Here is a 20,817-nt window from a genome sequence, read left to right as displayed (position 1 = left end):
GGAGGGCCTTCCTGGAACACTGACCCCGGGAAACACAGTGATCCTCCCTCCACTGGTGCAAATCACCACTGGTGGAAGAGATTATCTTTGCATAAAATCCCCACTTAAAATTAAAAGCCTGGCTAATGGGACAGTACGCAGAAAGGGCTTCTGGCCATGACAGAGCAGGCTGGGCAGTGTGGGGCACGAGTGCAATTGGCTGCCGGTGATGTCATGCCCTTATCAATAATTAAGCAAGAAGAGCAATGAGTGGTTGTCAGGGGGAGCGGCTACAGAGGAGCTGGGGAAGCTCTGCTGGTGGAATCCATGCTGCTCGGTGGGAGCAGGGCTTGGGTGCTCGTGGTGCCCATGTCAACGTGTGTAAGGGCTCACTGCCACATGGTTTTCTCACTGCTTCTGGATCTGGCAGGTCATTCCAGTGTCTGCTTGCACTGGGGCCTCTGGTCACTGCAGGTCCGATGTGCCCCAGGGGGAGGATGCTTTGATGGGGAGCGCTCCTACCCAACCAGTGAACTGGCTCTGTTCTCAGCTGCTGCATCTGGTGGAAGGAGGTGGTTTCTAGCCAACCTCATGGCCTGCCTCCTGGTGCTGACAGCTCTTCTCCCAGAGGGGCTGCAGGAAGGAGTGAGGCTGAGCAGGATCCATGCTGGCCCTGCGGAGCTCCTGAGGCAGCTGGAGCACTCCCCAGGTTCTGCTGCAGTCTCAGCTGACTTTTCATTTGACTGCTTGTTTCAGCTGGAGGTTTCAAATGGATCCCAGGCTTTACTGTGTAAACTCCCTGGACAGTCGTTAGTGAGGTTTGGCCTATTCCATAGCCTTAGTTTTTGCCAGCCATTCTCCCCAAAATTGATTTTCCTTCTGTCCTTTTTTCCCAAAGCTTTTCTGTGTATTGAAAGAGTCCATGTTGCTTAAGTTGGATAAAAAAAATAGAATAAAATCCAGAGCTTGGAGTCTGTCCAAGTAATTAATCTGCATAAGCTGTTTATGGCATTTGAGAAATCAAGTGTCCCAACTGTTTGGGTTTTGATACCAGGATGGTATGAAGTGCTGTGTGAAGTGGTGTTTAATGCAGCAAGCTCTTGTTTCCAAGGTCAGCATAACCAAAGCCTTCAGACCTATGCTAACAGCTCGGCTCTCCCTTCCTGGCATCAGCCAGATCTCCACTATCCACAAATCAGACTTCTCACTCAAGTCTCTGACACTCATCACAAGTCAATTGAGTGCTTTTCTTCATTCTTTCTCTTCGATTGGCTCGAAGGCAGTGGGAGCAATCGAATTTCTCTGTCTCTTCCCACCCTGCCTCTCATGATGCTGTTGAGCCTATTATTTGAGTTGGAAGATCCACAAAGCCACCTTCTAGGAGCAATTTCTTGTACATACAGTTCATAGAAGCACGACTTCAGATGCTTTCCACCAGTTTGATGCCACTCTGCTGCCCCCAGGAGTAGCTGGGAGCTAGTGGGATGGTCTCCTCTGTTCTTATGTTCAGATGCACTCAGAATGTGCATCCCTTGAATTATTTTATGTTTTCTATTGTGATAACAGTGCTGTGGCTCATGAGGCAGAGGCCACAGATCTTGCTGAGGAGTCCGACAGCTGCGCAGCCCTCTTGTGTTTCCTTGTGGTGCGCAGAATGAGATGGAGACCTCTAAACATTGCACCACCCCTTCCTGTCCCGGGGCAATAGGTTTTTCTCCTCAAAACACCACACATGCTGGATGTGCTGTTCTATAACACTCATGTCATGCTTTGACTTGTGCAGGTGAGCATTAATGGTTGGGAGGCCAAGCATGATGTAGGTCTGAAGTCATTGTCTTCCCAGCCTCAGGAGAGCAAAACTGAAGGCAGTGATGTTACATGGTGCAGCGTCACCTCTGTCCTGGCCATGTCTGTACCAAGAAGAACCTCACATGCAGTGCTCGTTCCCCGTAGCAAAGTGCCCTGCGCTGCCCCAGGCCATTGGCTCGTGCCAGACCGTGCACGGCCTTTCAGAGAGCAGGTTACTCTGGGAGCTGAGGTTTTCTTTTCCCGAGTGGACATTAAGTAAATCTCCAGCCCTGACAGCAGTGTGCAAGCCCTCGTGGATGTGGTGAGGTTTCAGGGTGTCTAAAGCCAGAGGCAAGCATTGCTTTGGGAAAAACGTGGTTGTTTCTTACAGCCCAAGTGAAGGCAAATGCTGAGACTTGTGCCTTTCTGGGTATTATTCTGTGGCTGATTGGAGCAGGTCAGGGTGTGTGATCCCTGGAGTGGCTTCAGCTCCTCAGTGGGAGGCAGAAGAGCACTTTGTTTCTAAGTTCATGGGTCCAGCAGTGGAAGCCCCTGATGCAGCCAAATTGCCCAGATTAAAGGTGGGAAAATATTTTTTTATGTCTCCTCTCACTCCCAGTTCAAAGAGAGCATTTAGGACTACGGTGGAAGGCTGCTAGTCACCCAGTTTTTGCTGGGCAGCCTCTTATTTTGTACAAAGAAATGTATACATATGTGTGTGCGTGTATAAGGCATGCCACCTGGCCTGCCACGCTGCCTCCACAACCTCTCTTTCTTCACTTCCCTTCCACTGCGGTTGTGTACAAAACCAGGGCTGTTCCCTGCTTGGGTGCTACTGTATAAGGCCATGAGGCTGAGCAGCGTGGTGGCCGCCTCCTTGGGCATGCCCGTGCTTTACTGCAGCTCTCAGGAGCTTCCAGTCCTGAGCGGGTCATGAATCACTGCAGGCGTTATCCAGCCCACTTTGCTTCGGGCGGGCATTATCCAGCCCGCTTTGCTTTGGGACGTCACAGCGGAAAGCCTTTCCTGAGCCTGAAGAGCCTGTGTTTTGCTTTTGGCTGCTGCAGTTGAGTGATGTTTAAAAAGAGACGCGTGCCCTTTGAGCAGCTGTGATTTACACCTCTGGAAGGCTCCCTCACCTCCCAGGGGGATTGTCATGTCCTGCCCCCCCCCAGCCCTGCTGCCCAGCGACCACAGTGGAGCTTTGCTGAACTGGGATTTGCATTTTAATTAATTTCACAAATTTTTCCAGGCAGCTCTGCGCTGGTCAGATCTTCTCATTTGCTTCCCCTGGAGCCCCTGTGTCTGCAGGGCTTGGTTGAGAGCAGTTTTCCGGAGGTATGCTCAATCCCAGCTATCCATTTATAGAAAGGAATTAAGGAGAAATGAGGAGCATTACTAAGAGGATTTGCACTGCAACTTACTCAGTTTCTCCAAATAATTTGCAATAGCTCTGGATTCTTTAATCAACACTCATTTCCTTTTGGAAATGAAAGGAGATGTGGGAAGGCGCCATGCAGCTACTGTGCAGAGCTGAACTGTTCTCTGCATAATAGGAGATTTGCAATTCAAAGGATGCTAAGCTTGTAATTTGGGGAAATCTGGAAGGGGAATGAGGATGTGCATATCTACATGTGCATGTGGAAGAGAGGGACTGGTCTCACTGCACTCAGAGAGCCCTCTGTAGCCCTGTCTCAGATCCCACGTGTTTTTGTGCCTCTCTGTCCCTCCGGGTGGCGCCTGCGGTCACACGCCCGGAGCCATATTTTGGTTGATCTGCTCCAGGAGCTGCTCAGCTGAGCTGTGCCCCATGCTCCAGCCCCATGGCCCTGCTGTGGGGATGCTGATGCAGTGGTGCAACCCCAGCAGCTCTTGCTGTGTGCATGGGGCCCACTGGGGCTCCACCAGCTTCTCCTCTCACTTCCTCTCCAGCCCAAATTTGTGGCATTGCACCAAAGGATTGCACAAAAGAGGAAATGAGGGGGTACAGGGAGGGTACATTTGCAGAGGCATTATCTCCACTGCATGCCTGTCTCCCCAGGCAGTCTCCCCATGTGTGCCCCAGCCCCAGCGCCAGCTCTGGCATCCCTCCATCAGCTCAGAGAAACCAGAGCAGGGCTGTGGCACCGCCAAGGAAACGTTCATGGCCTGGAGGTCAGAAACAGCTACTGCGGTGGAGAAGCTCACAATTAAAACACCATAGTGGCTGGGAGTGGTGCCTCGCTCATGCTTCTCCCAGCCTGTCAGCTGGCATAAAAGGTGTATGATCTCCTTTCAAGACAGCCCGGCATCTCTCGTGAGACACCTCAGCCTTTTTGACCTGGTTTTGCAGCCAAAACGCTCTTGCTGCTACTCCACGTCTTTGCTTTCATGGTCACTGCTCCGGCCCGATGCCTGTGGCGGCTCTGCCTGAGCCCATGGTGGCAGGCAGCACTGGAGCATCATTGGGCCCTCCAGCCCAAAACCTTCCCATCATCTGTACTGGGCCTCAAAGGGACAGCAGGGCTTGGGGACGGGACTCCCAGAGGCCACCATGCAGAGCAGGCCAGGCATGGCGTCGTGGCCGCTGCCCCTGCTGTCCGTCTCCACTTGGGGGTGTTCCTAGCGCCAGGAGCCTGCCAGGCCTGCGCCAAAGCCTTGTCCTTGACTCACCAGGAAAAGCCAACAGGAAGCGGCAGTTTAAACTTGGAGCTCCACTTCCAGCTTTTCCGGGGGAACAGGGGCCATGCGGGACCCCCCCGGCTCCACTTCCCTCTGGAGCCAGCCCCAGCCCGGCTGTGAGGAGGGCATGGGGCCGGGACTGCTGGCTTGCAGCCTCCTGTAGAAGGAACCGTCCGGGTTCCCTCCACCATCCCTGCAGGGTCTCTTTCAGCTTCCATTAAGCAAGGCCGAGCAGTAGGCTCTGCCCTGTGCCCGCACCTCAGCCGGGTTGGCCTGGTGCAGGATGCTCACAGCAGGCAGGGAGCGCGGCGAGCAGCAGCGCAGCATGGCCGGCAACTGGTGTGTGTCCTCAGCAGAGCCTGCACCATATGGGTGGTGGTGAAAAAAGCAAAGGGATAAATGGATTAGCCGTGCTCTAAAGCCCCCACGCTGTTGTCCACTGCTGGAGTGAGCAGCAGTGTCCCCACAGCACAACCAGGACACCCTGTTTTGGCTAAAGAGGGGTGCTTGGCCCTGGTGGGTTTCCTCTTGAGGCTGCAGTTGTGGGCTCAAGCAGAAGCCATCTCAGCGCATAAGCATATTGTCCCCACTCCAGCTGGCGGGTGCCTGGGGGCAGAGACGTTCTGGGGGGAAGGTGGGTTGTGCTTCACCTTGTTTGCTGGGAGTTTGGGCCATGCCCAGCTGTGCGTGGGGTGTGTGTGGCTGTGCCCTTGGTTCCCTATGGTCCTGCCTCCCTTACGAGGACATTTTGGAGATGTGGAGTGCTGCGGGGATGCAGGACGGACTGTCAATGAGTAAGGCACTGGAATCAGTCCCACTGCTTTAATTAGCTTGCGTCCGTAATTAGCTATTTCTGACAGAGCTGAGCCAGCCTATTTCTTCCATCAATAGCATGGATCCTCACGGAGCACCGGGAACGCAAGTGTTCTGGTGTCCAGCAGGTGCTGGATGTTGCTGTGAGCGGAGCATGAGCTTGGGGAGTGGGTGGCTCCATGCCAGAATCATAGCACTCACACCAAGCAGCTTCCTTGACCTGCTCGGTTTTGACCACTGCCTGCGGCTGGGCGTGGAACAGGCTCGGTCCCACAAGGTTTGTGTGCCTGTGAGAGCCAAGACACCTCCTAGCCCCAGTGCAGCTCCCAGCCCTGCTGCGCACTTGAGAAAGCAGCTGCAGAAAGAGGATAAGGCTAAAAAAACACTCAAAATCCTGTAAAGAAAACACCTCCAGCAACTGCCTCTCTGTAGGCTACAGAGCGCACTGGCTTCTCACTCTGTGCCCATGCTTCTCAATGTGGGCTTCACAAAGTCCACAACATTTGCATTGCAAACCATGCCTTTCCTGGCAGAGAGCTGAGAGCAGCCTGAGGGTACGGTGGGCTCAGCTGCACTGGGGAGGGTTGTGCCAGCTCCAAGTGGGGCGGGAGCAGCTGAGGAGTCCCTGGCTGCAGGGACGAGCATGTGGTGGGGCTGGGAGGGGGCGCAGACGGGAGTGGGAGCGGGAGCGTAGCTTGGCTGCAACGTGGAGGTCAATGGGTTTGGGCTGGAGTGGGGAAAGCTGCAGCAGGAAACAGGGAGAGCTGGCGGGGGTGCATCTCCTGCCCTCCGCCTCCACCATGCACATGGTGAAACCGTCCCATGGCTGAGGGTGCTCACAAAGCTGCTCAAGTTCCTCTGTCCAGTGCCCACCCGTCACTCCACTTTGGTACTGATTAAGCTGGGACCTGTTGTTTGTTGCCAAATGACACGGCCATCCCAGGTCCTGTTCTGCTCTGTACTGCTCATGGTGGTCTCACCGTTCCAGCGCTGGATTTCCCCGTCCTCCCTGAAACACCCTCTCTGCTCAGCCCCCAGCAGAAAGCAGAGCTGGAGCTGCTGGCTGCTGCCTGTGATCCAAGGTCAGGGGAGAAATTTGTCTTCCCCTGCCTGCCCCACCACCTCTAGGGCAGGAGAGGGTCCTTTTGTGGTCGCTGCTTTAATTGCATCATTATTATGCTGAGTAAATGAATCCTGGCAGCAGCTGAACCTGGCAGATGCCAGGCACATCCCAGAAAGGCATCCGGGAACGGGCAGCATCCAGCTGGCACAGGCCAGCAGCTGCTCCGTGGGCCGGGGACCTGGATGGGACCCAGGCCCCAACAGGTGCTGGCAGAGCGGGGGGACTGGGGGAACCCAAATCCTTCCCATCTCATCCCCCCCCTTCTGTTTTTCAGACTGTCAGCATCAATAAGGCTATTAATACACAGGAAGTGGCTGTCAAGGAGAAACACGCCAGAAATATCCTTCCGAGAGTTGGCCACAGGACAAGCAAGCGTGGGAGCTGGCTGGGGCCGCTTGGAAAAGGGCCCGCAGCGAGGCAGCACGTGGTGGGGGTGCCGGGCTGGCTGCTGGGGTGCTTGGGGGGGGGGCTGGATGAGACCCCCAGGGGCTCTCCCTGCTGGCTAGGGCTTCCTGGCATGGCACCAGCAATCCGTCCGTTTAGTCCAGGCCATCTCATGGGAGCGGTGATGGGAGGGATGGAGGGGCAGATGGTGCTGGGTCAAAGGTGCTTCGTCTCCAAAGGTGCACTGTCACTAAAAGCTGACCTCTGGCATCGCAGCAGGGTCAGCGGAGGGACCTGCCCACCTGACTCTGAGCGTGCTGTGGCATTCCTGGGGCAGCGGCGTGGAGGGTGCCTGGGCAGCGTTGCCTGGGCTTGGCAGGCTGTCACTGGTGGCTCAGCTCCCCTCGGCTCTGCGGGTGCTGGTTGGGAGAGGACAGCGTGTCCCTCGTGCACAGCAGCCCTGCTTGCCCCACACTTGGCACCAACACTCTGCTGCCCAGCTTTGTGGGGTTCATTCTCCTGTCCCCTCAAATTCACAGGGATGTGCACAGATGCTCTGCAGGACCCCAAGTTTTATGCCAATGGGGTTGCAGGGTTGGGGGCGGTTTCGAAGCAGCCAGCCAAGCTGTGGGGCAACTTCCATCCCCATTTCCTTGACCGGCCTCCACCATGCATCCTGGGCACGCACCACGAAAAGGGGGCACAGACCTTCTGGTCAGTGGTGAACCGGCTGCCGCTCTCAGGCAACGCCGTGCTCTGCTGGAAGTTCTGCCACGTCTTCCACAAGCTCCTCCGCGACGGCCATTCGAATGTGAGTGCTGTCCCATGCTCCCAACTGCATGAGGAGACCTCATATTCATCAGCACCCTTCAGACTCCTGACCCTTTCCTTGAATTTTGTGTGCTGGCACTGATGTCTGTCCCCAAATGCTGGAGTCCCCCCATTCCCTGACTTGACCCCAGCTGTGTCCTGCAGAGCACTGGTACCAGCGTCCCAACACCTCTCAGTGCAGCAAGCTTGGCTCAGCAGCCAGCCTGGGGCCAAAGCTCTTCCTTGGGGGTCCGCATGGGGCAGTGGGGGTGTCAGCCAGATGTTACCCTCCTGCAGCTGTGAGTAGTGGAAGGCAGCAGGGAGTCCGCGGCAGGGACTGGCCAGGGCATCCCTCCCCATGTGCTTTGCAGGAGCCTTCCTGGTGCCAGTCTGCCCGCAACAGCCCGCACTAAGTCATGCAGAATAACTCACCCTGGTTTCTACTATGGCTGCAGTGCTGGTGCTGGAGGAACTGCTGTCCCTGGGGTGTTGGCATGCATGCAGGAGCTGCCAAACAGGATCCTGCCCTGTGCATGGACAGGGAGATGGAGGCACTCTGGGATGTAACAGGGCAGCAGGCTGGCTGCAGAGTCAGGAACGTGCCCAGAGCACCCGTTCCTTAGACTAATTGCTGGGTCATGATAACGCACGCTTTGCCCTCAGTGCCCTGCATGCCACCCTCACTTGCTGATTATTTTCTTCTTCATCCATCCAGGTCCTGAAGGATTCTGTGAGGTACAAGAACGAGCTGAGTGACATGAGCAGGATGTGGGTAAGTGGTTGACCCTGCCAGCTGTGGGACTCTGTGGCTGCCCCACGGAGGGTGAATTGGGGCCAGCTCCTCAGCAGGGACTGTGTGGTCATCTCACCTGCGAGGAGCTGGATGCTGGGTGCTGAGCACCAGGGACACACAAAATCCCTCGGGGCTCACTCTGCTCGTGACCACAGTCTCAACACCTCCCCAGAGCCTCCTGGCCTGGAAGTGCCATATCTGCTCAGTTCACTTCACCGTGCTGCAGAGAGGGGTGAATGAGATGGAGTATTTATAGCAAGAAATACAATAGCTTAAGTGACTTTTTTCCAGCTACAGTAGGTTAAACGAAGTACAGGAGAGCAGGGCAAGGCAGGCTGCAGGAGATGGGCTGGGAGCTGTGGGGATGTGTGAAGCAGGAGGATGATGCTGGTGGAGAAGAACATTCCTGGGACAGCACAGGAGAGGGGCGCAGGGCAGCTGAAAGGCAAGCAGGACCCCCAAGGAGGGTTGAAGAGATGCAGGTTGAAACTGAGCTCGATGCGATGGGTTGGTGGCTTGAGCACACCAGGCTTGGTTTGCAGGTCGCATTCACTATGCACTTCCATCAAAATCAAACACATTGGGCAAAACTAAACATATTCAGATACTGGAACAGGCTCCCCAGGGAAAGTGGTCATAGCATCAAGCCTACTGGAGTACCAGAAGCATTCACATAAGTCTCTCAAAAATATTGCTTAATTTTTAGATAGTCTCGTGTTGAGTCAGGAATTGGACTCAGTGACCCTTGTGGGTACCTTTCAACTGACGTTATTCTATGATTCTGTGATACGCTTTCTGTTTTATGGCAAAACCCAGTAAAAGTGTTCTGACAGTCAAAAGCAGCACTGAAATCTGCAATACGAGAGACTGAGATGAGAAGATGGTGGCCAAATCCCCTGCCATGACCCTCCCCAGGCCCATACAAAGGGCCTGAACTGCATGCAGGTTGTGGGAGTGCACAGAACTCCCCTGAGTATCCCAGAGGGCACAGCACGCTTGGCCAGCCTGTGTGACAGTGGGGTATCGAGGAGGAGGAGGAGGAAGATGAAGAAGGTGCTGGGCCTTTGAGTGCTGCTGACCCAGGCAGTGTAGGGCAGAGGCACAGGGCAGTAGGATGGGGCAGGAGTCCAGGTAGGCAGGGGTGAGATCTGTCACTGCCCGCAGCAAGGCAAGAAGGCTTTTTTGAAGGCACAGCCTGCCCCAGGTCTGAACATCTTCTTGGTATCCCCAGGGCCACCTGAGCGAGGGCTATGGACAGCTGTGCAGCATCTACCTCAAACTGCTGAGAACCAAGATGGAGTTTCACACAAAGGTGAGCATCCCATCCCATCCCATCCCATCCCATCCCATCCCATCCCATCCCATCCCATCCCATCCCATCCCATCCCCACCCCCATGTGTCCCCAGCCTGCTTGTCACTCGGACTGTAGTGATTGGCTGCCTCACAAAGGGCAGTTGAAGCATGTCAAGAGCACTGAGCCATGCCGTCTGGCTTGGTGGACCCTGGCTGTGGCACCAGGCACCAGAGATAGGCCTGGCTGAGCCACTGCTGCATTGAGGGATGGGTGCTGGGGAGCCTGGGGCTCAGCCCTGCTCCCAAAGCGCAGCTGGGCTGTGGGAGCTCATTCTCCAGGGAGCTGTGAAGGCAGAAGTTGGTGGCAATGCAGGACAGCAGCTGGCAGAGCTCTTGCAGGAGTGTCATCCTGGCTGTGACCCCAGCATGTCCTCTTCTGTATTGTGACCATCGTGAAACGTGCCCCAGACTGCTAGTGTCTGGATCAGAAGTGTCCCAAGGACCACAGCCTCGGGGACGGCTGTTCTCATGGTGGCACCTGGCATGGTCTTCCTTGTGCTGGATGCAGGGGGCTACGCAAAGCAGGGAAAGACCCCCAGCTCTGGGGTGCGCATCCTCTCCTGAGCTCTTCAGGAGCCCAGGCACCTTCTGGGCAGGCAGAGGGGACAGAGCCGCAGTGTGCCGGGCTGAGCAGGGCAGGCTGAGGTAGAGCTGCAGTGCACTGCAGGAAGGGCTCCTGCCTGGCAGCAGGGCCAGGTAGAGGCAGCACAGGCAGGGCAGGGGCCGGTGCTGGAGTGTAAATGTCCTGAAAATCCTGCATGGAGCCCAGCTCTCATGTATCAGTAGGAACACAGGGAGGGAAGCTGGGGGTTCAGGCCAGTGGGGTGTCCCTGTTTGTGCACGGAAGAGGATGAGCAGCAGCACCTGCTCCAACCTGCATACCAGCAGTGAGGATTATTGGCCATGGTCAGCAATGGATGAAGCACAAAACAAATTGCTCTGCTACAGCTACCAGAGGGTCTGCCCCCATCGCTTCTTAAATTACTTGTTAACATTGCTGAACACGGGGTGGTGTGGGGGGGCTGGGTCCCAGCCAGAGTCAGCAGAGCAGCAAGGTATCCCATCCTGTTCCACCCAGTGCTGTCTCCAGCTTGTGGTCTGGTACCTCAATGAATCATTCTCAGTCACTAAAATCCATGCTTTCTGGCTCTTGGACTCTGGGTGCTCCTGGGCACTTGGAGCAGAGGAACAGCTTAGATTTTTTTCCCCCCTCTCTTGTGTGCCTGCCTCAGGAGCTTGTTTTGAGCCTCCAGAGCAGAGCTGCTGTGCAGGTCCCTTGTCTGGGCTGAGTTTTGGAGAGGATGTGGTCAGAGTTGGCCGGCTCCAGGTCTGTTGCTGCAGCGTGCCCGCAAGCAGCTCGGCCAGTGCTGGCTGCCAAAGGTGATGGGGAGCATATTTATAGAAAGGAATGCGATGTGCCCCGTGGGGCGTTGGGAAGCAGTGCGCCCGTTGATGGAGTTTATTATTTAGGCAGACGTTCTCTTATGCTTGTGGCATTAAAATAAAGGCGTTCCTCCAAGAACAGAATGAAAAGTCATTGTGGGCTTGTGCACAAACACTGCCCTGTGTGGGTTCAACTGCTCTAATGCTTAAAGTAGTTGGCTGTGGCAGGTTGGGTACCTGCAGTGTTTTCTTTCTTTTTGAGCTCTGCTGAAAAGATGTTTTCAGAAGCCAGGCCTGTACCTGTAATCCCTATTCAGCTCTGTTTGGAGCCATAGTATGGCATACCTTGACTAGTTGGGACAGTAATACGAGGCTTTGCCCTCCCAGGCAAATGGCAGTTCCTTTCCACCCTGCAGCCCTTTCCTCTTCAGCCTTGCAGGAGCTGCTGCCCCATCTCTTTGCAGCTGAGCAGGTTTCTAAGCCCAGAGGGAATTGACTTTTCTTGCTAGAAGTACAGGCTCTATGGATCATGGAGGCTCTGGCTCCTGCTCACCCAGGGCTCAGCAAGCCTCTTGTTAGCCTTTTTTCAGCAGGACTTTCCCCCTGCAGCAGCAGCAGGTACCAGCTGCTCCCCACCGCTGCAGCCCCCGCCCTGTGGATGAGGGACTTCGCTGAGCTTCACTTTTCCTCCTGGCAAGGGATGGGGCTTTCAGGGCGATCGCTGGCCTTCGTCCTCAGCCTGGAGTTTGCAGGGATGAGGTGTAGCCCCTTTGGGGCTCTCAGCATTGCTTTGCCAGGCTGGAGGGATCTGGTGATGGGTATCGAGACTTTAGCCCACCGGCAGACCTGGGGGCAGCAGCCGCTGGTCAGCACCGAGGAGCCCAGCTCGGGATCCTTTGGTTCAGCAGGGGCACCAGGCCAGCTGTCCTGGTGTGGAGCCACGGCGGGCATGGGAGCCCCTCCATCTTCCCGACTGCTTCTTCCCCCCATAGAACCCACGGTTTCCCGGCAATCTCCAGATGTCCGACCGGCAGCTCGACGAGGCAGGAGAGAGCGACGTCAATAACTTGTGAGTGTGGGACAGGCGGGTGGCGAGGGGGAGGATGGGGAGCTCTGCGCACCCTCGCCGGCTGCCCCTCCAAGCCAGGGATGTGACCCTGTCTGGCACCTTGTCCCCACCACCTGCCATGGGCGCTGTGAGCGGACAAAGCCACCGGCCAGGGCTGTCACGTCCCTCCCAAGCAGGCAGGGTGTCACCCCGGCACGGGGTGAGGTTGTGCAGGGACACTGCCCAACCTTCCTGGCAACCTCTTCCCTAGCTTCCAGCTGACGGTGGAGATGTTTGACTACCTGGAGTGTGAGCTGAACCTATTCCAGACAGGTAAGCCCCTCATCACCATGGTGTCTGGGCCTGGTGTGCGCCATGCGGCAGCACCGGCTCTGGGAAGGGAGTTGTCTGAGGGCATCGGGGCTCATCTGTTTTCTGTGCACTTCACCACAGTTGTTCGTAGATGAACTTATTCCATGTCAGAGCCATTCTAGCCTCGCCACAGCCCTCCTGCAGCTCTGGGAAGCCTGTGTGGGGTCAGCTGCACTGCACTGCACAGCTCCACTCTCCCCCACACGCCCCTGGCTTTGACTCCCCAGCTTCAGGCTCTCACTCCACAGCCTCCCTCAGCTGAGTTTCTTCTCATCTTACTTGTGGGCTTGTGACAGTTTCTGGCTTTTATTAGTGGAGAACACAAGCTCCCCCAGGTACTTGCAGTGGTGCTGGAGCTGGAAGAGGTGTAGGAGTACCCTCTCTTCCTCATGCTCTCGGAGGCTGTAATCAGGCAGGGAGGTAAAAACAAGTCAATCTCAAGTCTTAGGACCATAATGTGCTTCTGCACACTCTAGCAGGGTTGGGTTTGGGACAAATTAAAGAAGTACCAGAGCAAGGCCACTATGGGATGCATAATGCCAGACTCTGAAGATGGTCCCCAGACACATACGGCAGCAGCCCTTCCTTCCCAGCTGCCAGGCATCCCTTTCCCAGGACTTGCATGGGAACAGATTAGATGCAATTAGGTGCACTGTGGAAACCGGAGGCTGCGGTGCTCAAGACCTCACTCTGCTGGCCTCCAGCTCTCCCCTGTGTACTCCCATGTACCTTGGTGAGTGCTTCAGTAACTCAGCTGTGTTAGTGCGTTGTATAAATGCACATGAAGATTCTCTTGGTTAGGCAGCCATAGCTTGGCTCACCCCACACATGACCCTGATCCATAAAACGTGCCTCTACTTGTCAAGGAGTGCAGTGGGATGCATGTCCCCTGCAGTTATGTGGGATGCTCCAGTGTGTCTTGTACTCTGCTACCTGCAGAGGATCCCTGCCATCTTCTCCTGGGTGTTTCTGGAGCATCTCCCCAGCAGCAGACACGGTGCAGCAGGATGCTCCACACACACCAGGAGCGCGGCCCCTGCTCCCGCCTGCCTCCGAGTTGGAGAATATTTGTGCTGTTATTTACCCCGAGGCTGCTTGGTGCTTCCCAGCACAGAGGCTTGACAGGTCTGTGTGCAGGAGAGGCTGAGCAGCACGGCCAGCTGGGATTAGCGCAGGGTGACCTGCTTTGTCTGCCACTGCAGCACGCTCCTGCCCTGGGGCTGCATCTGGCTTTGTGCACACACACCTCCGGATGCCGGTGATGTTCCTCCTGCTCCCAGAGTCATCTCCCAAAACAGGTGGTTGGCAGCCACTCCAGGGCTGGAGCATGCACCGAGCTCCTTTCCACCTCTGCCTTTTTCCAGTATTTGTAGCTGGTCTCATCCCTCGGGAGCTCAGCTGGGAGCTGGCAGGAGCCTCAGGGTCCCTGCACACGCTGGGGTGGGTTTTGTCCTGTTGCTCCCTGCTGAAGGCTAGCTCAGGACCAGGCACCTTCACCGCATGGTGACAAAGAGTTCCCACGCCTGTGTGGTGCCAGAGAGTCACAGGTGGGAGCTTCTGCTCTTGCTGAACTTTCATGGCACAAATTGGGACCAGGCAGCTACATGACGTGGGCTGGATCCCAGCCCCACAGGCCAGCAGGTCTCTTGCTCTGGGTGGCATTTCCATGGCTGCCCCAGCAAGCTGACCTGTGTCAGACACCTGGTTTGGGAAGAAATGCGCCAGCCACAGAGGGCTGTCACTATTCTCTGGCTGTAAAGGAGTGCAGACCATTAGCTCCGAGGCAATTCTCTCTTTGGTTTACACAAATCCCAGCTCTGACAGCCTGACATTCCCTCCACCCCTCTGAACTGTGTCCTTGCTCCTCCCCGGCAGTGTTCAGCTCCCTGGACATGTCGCGCTCTGTGTCGGTCACGGCTGCGGGGCAGTGCCGCCTCGCCCCGCTCATCCAGGTGATCCTGGACTGCAGCCACCTCTACGACTACACGGTCAAGCTGCTCTTCAAGCTCCACTCCTGTGAGTACCCCCCGTGCCTGCCCAAGAGCCAGGAGCTCAGAGGGGTGGAGGGGATGTGGGGAGCCAGCAGGCTGTGCATGGGGCAACTCCGGGCACCCACGTGCCCTCAGCCCAGCTTGCTGCGGCATCCTACATGGAAGCAGCCTGGCTGGCCACTTAGCAACACCCGGGTGTCTGCACCCTTTGCCAGCGTGTGGCTGGGGCTCCCCATTTGGACCCCGGGAGGAGGACAAGTGTCCCTGCAAAATGCTTGTCCCCGTGTAGCCATGCTGCCAGGCTGCCCCTGGAGCCCTGCTTCTTCCTGGGGTGGGGACGCGGGGTGAGGTTTATATCTGCTGCTTCTCCCAGGTCTGCCAGCCGACACACTGCAGGGCCACCGGGACCGCTTCTTGGAGCAGTTCAGAAAGTAAGTGGAGACCTGGGGTGCCAGCTGCCACCCCAGGTGATGCCCTGGCTACCGAGATCTGATCAGGGAGCCCTGGGGTGCTGGAGCCCTCTGCACTCAGGCTCAGCAGCTGAGCAATGGAGGCAGAGGAAATGCATGAATCTGTCTAGTGCAGGGCTCCAAAATCAGCCTGCTTCGAATTCTCTGCCTCTGCTTGGAAGCAGCTTTCCTGGAGTGGGGATGCTTTCACCAGGACACCCACTCCGTTTGGCTGATCCAATGCTATTGAATTACCAGATAACTGCATTATTAATTCTAAAGAGGCATTCAGCCGCTAATGGCATTTCGTGCGAAGCGCCAGCTGATGATTTAAAACCCTCAAACCGTTTAATTGCAATTTTAACTGCAATTTGCAGTTGACGTGCTGAGATGAAAGTCTCTCCGTCGCTGCTGAGGACCCAACCCTGCCCTTCCTGGCTTCACTGGAGGAGTTTGATCTACGCAGCACCACTGCACTGCTGCCGCTGAAAGCACCTGCTTAGCAAGGGCTGAGAAGCTGAACGTGGTAGGGTGCTTGTGGGGAGGTCCTGATTTTCCCCAGTTGCCATCCTTCAGGCAGTGCCTGGGCACAGCTTGAGATACTGTTGCAGGCAACAGGGTCTGGTGTGCCCCTGGGTAGTCAATTTTGTAGTCTCTAGGCACATGAAAAAGAGATTTCCCTGAGTAGTGCTTAATTTCAAAAAAAAAAAAAAAAAAAAGGCAAACCAAGACAGCTTGTTAAAAGAAGCAGCAAAAAGAGAAAATCTTCAGGTGTTGCAGAGCTCAGGGTGTTGTCCTCTGAAGACCTGACTTTGCAGGCGAATTCAGGTCATGCAACCAAGCAGAGGTGGCTTGTGAGAGGGAAAAACTGTCTTTTTGGGGTACAACTCAGAACTGGAAAAGGTAAAGTTGCTCATGGCATGTGTCCTGTTGTCTGAGGCACTGTCCCAAATTAAAATATCAATAGCAGAGATTTTAATAGCAACAGATAGGAGTATAGGAGCAAATAGCCAGAGCCAGATCACATGTACCCAGTTACCTGGGAACTCGCACATGCGATGTGCAGACACTAGTGAGCATGTTTATTTCCAAAAGCTCTGGAAAAAAAAAGCTGCCTTGAGATGGAAGGACAGGTCTCCCCTGGATTAGCAACTGCTCAAAAGGCAGGAGACAATTGATCAGGTTTTGTACCAGTGGGTTTTTCAGGGTAATCCCCAGTGACTGTGCTGGAAGCAGTGCTGCTCATTGTATTTTAAATAAGATCAAGAGCGAGCAGGCAGTGAAGTGCCATGGCCTGTGGTACGCAGTCATTTAGGGTAGTCAGAATGAAAACTGGCCACAAAGAGCAGCAGGAGGATGTCACAGCACTGAGACTGCACAATATAGGACATCTTGATTCAAGGTCAAAAACTGCAAACCAGTGCCTGTGGGAAAAACACCGGACACAACCATCAGCAGATGGCTAGGCTGTAAGCAGGTTCTGAACGCCCAGGACAGACCCAGGAGCAAATATCAACCATGCCGAGGGAATTGCAGCTCGTGGTGGTGGCAGCACCAGGCTGGATGCCGGGGTGGCTGCAATAGAGGGGGAGCCACAAGCATCCTCAGTCCCACACTGGGTCCCCAGCTGCAGCTTTTCTTCTTGCATAAAACCAGGCGTAAAACCAGGGGTGGAGAGCACTTATCACAGGCTGCTCTAGGTGCCAGAATTGGAAATCGGTCTAGAAGGGAGGCAGGGCTGCTCATGGGGAGATGCTCATGCAGAGAATTGAAGGTGATGGTGCAGATGTAGCCTCCATGCAGGAAGCCCTGACCAGCCAGTGGCTGGGGGTGTAATGGGAGCAGTGGGGCTGTTTCACAGCTGTTCCCTCAAGACTACCATTTTGGCTACTGTCAGGACAGCGCAGAGAGGTGGCAGGGCCTCTGGTCCAGCCCAGTGCAGCTGCTCTCCCATGGTTTGTGGTCTTAGGTCCTTCTCTCTGCTCGTCAGATCCTGGGTTTATGCGAGAAAGCCTCTGGCAGTCAGTTTTTGCCAGCGGTGGGAGTCTGGGGGCTGAGGTCTTCTGACGACCTGCCATGGGTTTGGTGGTGGCACATGCTCCCGTCCCTTCCAGCACAATGTGGTGACACTGCTCTGGAGCCAGGTGAGGGTTTGTATGGGGTGTGCAGAGGAGCCTGATGGGGATGTATGAGAGCAGCAGTGAGAAACGGGGGCACACGGAGAGCCTTCCTTAACCAGCTTGTGTCCCCTTCCAGGCTGAAGGACCTCTTCTATCGCTCCAGTAACCTGCAGTACTTCAAACGACTAATTCAGATCCCACAGCTCCCGGAGGTGAGAGCACCACGGTGCTGGTGCAGCCCTCGCCATCCCCATGGCTGGGAGCAGCAGTGAGGGCTGATGGCAATGGGCAGTCTGTGTCCAGAAAGCATTGTGTGCCACCTGCTTTGCTTCCTGGGCATGGTGGCAACTCAGGGCTTGTGGGGCCCAGGGCTCATCCCTGCACCTTCCTTGGGTCAGGTGCTTTTAATGTTCCTGTGGGATGGAGCTGCTCTCTGGCTGCACGCTGTCCCTAGGGGGCTGGGGCCCAGGATCCCTCCTCACGGCAGCATAGCTGGGAGGGATGAGGAGTGAAATGATTTTTCAAGTGTGACACAGGGCCAGCCATATTGGTAGGCCTGCTGTGGGACAGGTCTTACACCTTCCAGCTGTGCTCTCCTCCCTCCCCAGAACCCTCCCAATTTCCTGCGAGCCTCAGCACTGTCAGAGCACATCAGCCCTGTGGTGGTCATCCCCGCTGAGGCATCCTCGCCCGACAGTGAGCCCATCACAGACCTGGTGGAAATGGAAACAGCGTCACAGGTAAACACTGAGGCACTGCCCATGGCTGTGCCCATGGTGCTGCCCTTTGGCTCTGCACCCACCACTTTCTCCCAGAACCGTGGTGTCGCAGGGGCTCAGGCAGCACTGAGCGTCAGCACAGGGGCTGTGTGGGTGCTGTGTGTTGCTGGTGGGTGCTGCAGGGTGCCCAGTGGGGAGCCTGGGCTCGCTGCCCGTGTCTGAGTCAGGCTGAATTCATCCCACGGTGCTCCTCTTAATAGTTTGGTGCCCTCCAGTGATCGCTGGCGGGGGATGTTTTCCTTCCTAGCATTGCCCTACAGCTTTCTGTGCTTGCATGGATGTTTTGGCTGGGAGAGGAGTTCTTTGCAGCATGAAGGGTTCTTCTTGTGCGCTCAGCATTTTAAGAAGGAAAGGAATGTGAAATGACTTTGGGGATCTGCCCCCCAGGACCACAGTTGCCCCGTAGGAAGTGCTGGGATCTGCCTGTGCATGAGGCTATGGGGGCTCTGGGAAATCCAGCTGGGCAGCATTTGCAGACAGCAGCCTTGCTGGCCAGCAGGATGGCTCTGCAGGGCCACATGCAATCCAACCAGGGACAGCGGGGGATGCAGGCTCCCGTTGCCCCTTGCACAAGCAGGGGAGCAGCAGTGCTCACCTGGGCCCCTGTGCTTCTCTTCCTGCAGAGTCTGTTTGACAACAAGTTTGATGACATCTTTGGCAGCTCATTCAGCAGCGACCCCTTCAACTTCAACAGTCAGAATGGGATGAACAAGGACGACAAGTGAGTCCTCTCATCAGTGGCTCCATGGCTCCTCCCAATGCTGGGTGACAGAGGGAGGACGAAGCAGAGCGGGAGCTCCCCAGAACGCAGCACTGCAGCTGCCAGCGAGTGCTGTGGCTGCCTACACCCAGCCCCTTCCAGGGACGTGTCCCCACTTGGGCCATCTCAGGGCCATGGCCAAACCCAGCACAATCCCAGGAGCCCCAAGCACTCCTGTCCATGGGTTTCAGTGTGGAGCAGGAGGCAGAGCTGAGCTCAGCTCTCCCTGAGGACACAGTGACCTCCATGGGGACCTTCTCTCCTTGTCTCCACATCCCTGTGTCAGTGTCGGGAGTACTGAGGGGGTGCCTGGTGTCTCCTTCCCAGGGACCGGTTAATAGAGCAGCTCTACAGGGAGATCAGGGCCCTGAAGGAGGAGCTGGAGAGCTTCAAGGCTGAGGTGGGTGACAATAGCCGGTTGGTGGCACATGGTGCATGCTGGCCACATCATCTCCAGCACCCCGCAGCTGCAGGCCAATGGACCGCGTGGCGATACCTGGGCAGCTCGCACTGCGAAGGGGCCGGCGGGGTGGTGCAGGGCGGTAGCTGTGACCCTGCTGCCCCGGGGATGTGAGGCCCCGACCCTGTCTGCGTCCTGCCCCGCACCCAATGGTTCCAGCTCCTCTGCAGCAATCCGTCTGTACAGAGCAGCCATGTGGGGCAGCCGCTGTGCATGGGGAAGGGCTCCCACGGCTGCGCTGTGTGGCTTACCCCACTGCACAAGGTCCGTCTGGTGCATTTGGGGCTGCCGGGCGCTGGACGGTGCCGGGAGCTGCCCACCTGCCATGTCCGCAGAATGAGCGTCGCACCCTGCAGCTGCGCGGGCGCATCAGCGAGCTGGAGGCTGAGCTGGCTGAGCAGCGGCACCTGAAGCAGCAGGCGCTGGACGAGAGCGAGTTCCTGCGCACTGAGCTGGAGGAGCTGAAGAAGCAGCGGGAGGACACGGAGAAAGCGCAGAGGAGCCTGACAGAGATCGAACGTGAGTAGAGGGCCCGGGGAGGCTGGCGGGGGGACCACAGGGCGCCCTCAGTGCTCACCTCGCCCTGTGTGTGGCAGGGAGGGCACAGGCGAACGAGCAGCGATACAGCAAGCTGAAGGAGAAGTACAGCGAGCTGGTGCAGAACCACGCTGACCTGCTGCGGAAGGTGGGCCCCACAGCCACCCACGGGGTGTGCAGCCTGGGCCGGGCTGGCCCCTGAGCTCCCACTGCTATCCCCAGAATGCGGAGGTGACCAAGCAGGTGACAGTGGCGAGACAGGCCCAGGGCGATGTGGAGAGGGAGAAGAAGGAGCTGGAGGACTCCTTCCAGCGGGTGAGCGAGCAGGCTCAGAGGAAGGTGAGTAGGGCGCATGGCACAGCGGGGTCGTCCTGGGGATGGGGACAGGTGGTGGGGACAGGGATGGGGCCTCACACCCCAAGGGACCCTCCTGGTTACACTTGGAGGGAAGCGGGTGAGTGCCCCACAGGGGCCAGCTCGGGGTGACCTCTCTCCTGCCCACAGTCTCAGGAGCAAGCCGAGGTGCTGGAAACGCTGAAGCAGGAGCTGGCGGCCAGCAAGCAGGAGCTGCAGGTCCTGCAGAGCACGCTGGAGTCCAGCACACAGGTGAGAGCCCCCGCTGCGGCCATGCCGCTGCCACCCTGCTCCGGTTTCTGAACCCAGCCCCATTTCCTCTCCCCTCAGTCTCGGGCTTGGGGCATTTATCCCTGCCCAGGGGAAAGGCCGGTTTGCCCGTTGTCATGGTGCTTTGGCAAGGCATTACCCACCAAGGTGCCAGTGGGCCAATAACCAGCTTTCTGTCCTTGTCCTTCCCAGGTGTGGATGGGTTCAGTGATCACACCATGGGGTTTAGCACTCGTGTGTGGGGCTGCACCAAGCAGTAGTTTCCAGCAGCAGGGACTCCCAGGTCAGAGGGGATGGACCCAGGAGCTGATTGCCCTAGAGCCAGCAGGCAGCCTTCACCCCCATGTCTTGTAGCCTCTGATGGAGAAACTGAACAATCCACTCCTGTGTGAGTGAGGCAGAAATTGCTGGATTAAATCCTTACAGGTGAAAAAGCAGTCAGACAGGGTGACTGCCTGCTGCAAAACGCTGGCAGGCAGCATGCCCTCCTGTCAGAGGCCTTTGCTTTGGACTCACTGCTGTGCCAGAGGGTCTGTTGTGCCTGTGAAGACATGGCCATTCGCAGCACAGGGCTCTGGGGGTCTCCAGG

General features: G+C 56.6%; 1 protein-coding gene across 4 annotated transcripts in view; it reads left to right on the top strand.

Moving 5' to 3' along the window:
- The window catches only part of HIP1 (huntingtin interacting protein 1), a 50,950-nt gene that overhangs the window by 23,014 nt on the left and 7,119 nt on the right, over positions 1-20,817 (top strand). For 2 of the 4 annotated variants that reach the window (XM_040532855.1, XM_040532856.1), the window contains exons 2-17: positions 6,639-6,702; positions 7,417-7,559; positions 8,274-8,330; positions 9,583-9,663; positions 12,081-12,157; positions 12,408-12,469; positions 14,384-14,524; positions 14,873-14,930; positions 17,205-17,280; positions 17,677-17,808; positions 18,471-18,568; positions 18,935-19,007; positions 19,403-19,586; positions 19,664-19,752; positions 19,827-19,943; positions 20,109-20,210. In XM_040532855.1, the coding sequence (XP_040388789.1) occupies positions 6,639-6,702; positions 7,417-7,559; positions 8,274-8,330; positions 9,583-9,663; positions 12,081-12,157; positions 12,408-12,469; positions 14,384-14,524; positions 14,873-14,930; positions 17,205-17,280; positions 17,677-17,808; positions 18,471-18,568; positions 18,935-19,007; positions 19,403-19,586; positions 19,664-19,752; positions 19,827-19,943; positions 20,109-20,210 (1,554 nt within the window). Of the gene's footprint in view, positions 1-6,638; positions 7,560-8,273; positions 8,331-9,582; positions 9,664-12,080; positions 12,158-12,407; positions 12,470-14,383; positions 14,525-14,872; positions 14,931-17,204; positions 17,281-17,676; positions 17,809-18,470; positions 18,569-18,934; positions 19,008-19,402; positions 19,587-19,663; positions 19,753-19,826; positions 19,944-20,108; positions 20,211-20,817 lie in introns of all 4 variants that reach the window. The other 2 variants (XM_040532853.1, XM_040532854.1) reach the window with 1 other exon arrangement.

This window comes from Cygnus olor, chromosome 20 (assembly GCF_009769625.2).
Source record: "Cygnus olor isolate bCygOlo1 chromosome 20, bCygOlo1.pri.v2, whole genome shotgun sequence".
Classification (NCBI taxonomy): domain Eukaryota; kingdom Metazoa; phylum Chordata; class Aves; order Anseriformes; family Anatidae; genus Cygnus; species Cygnus olor.
This window is presented reverse-complemented; position numbering and strand designations above follow the sequence as displayed.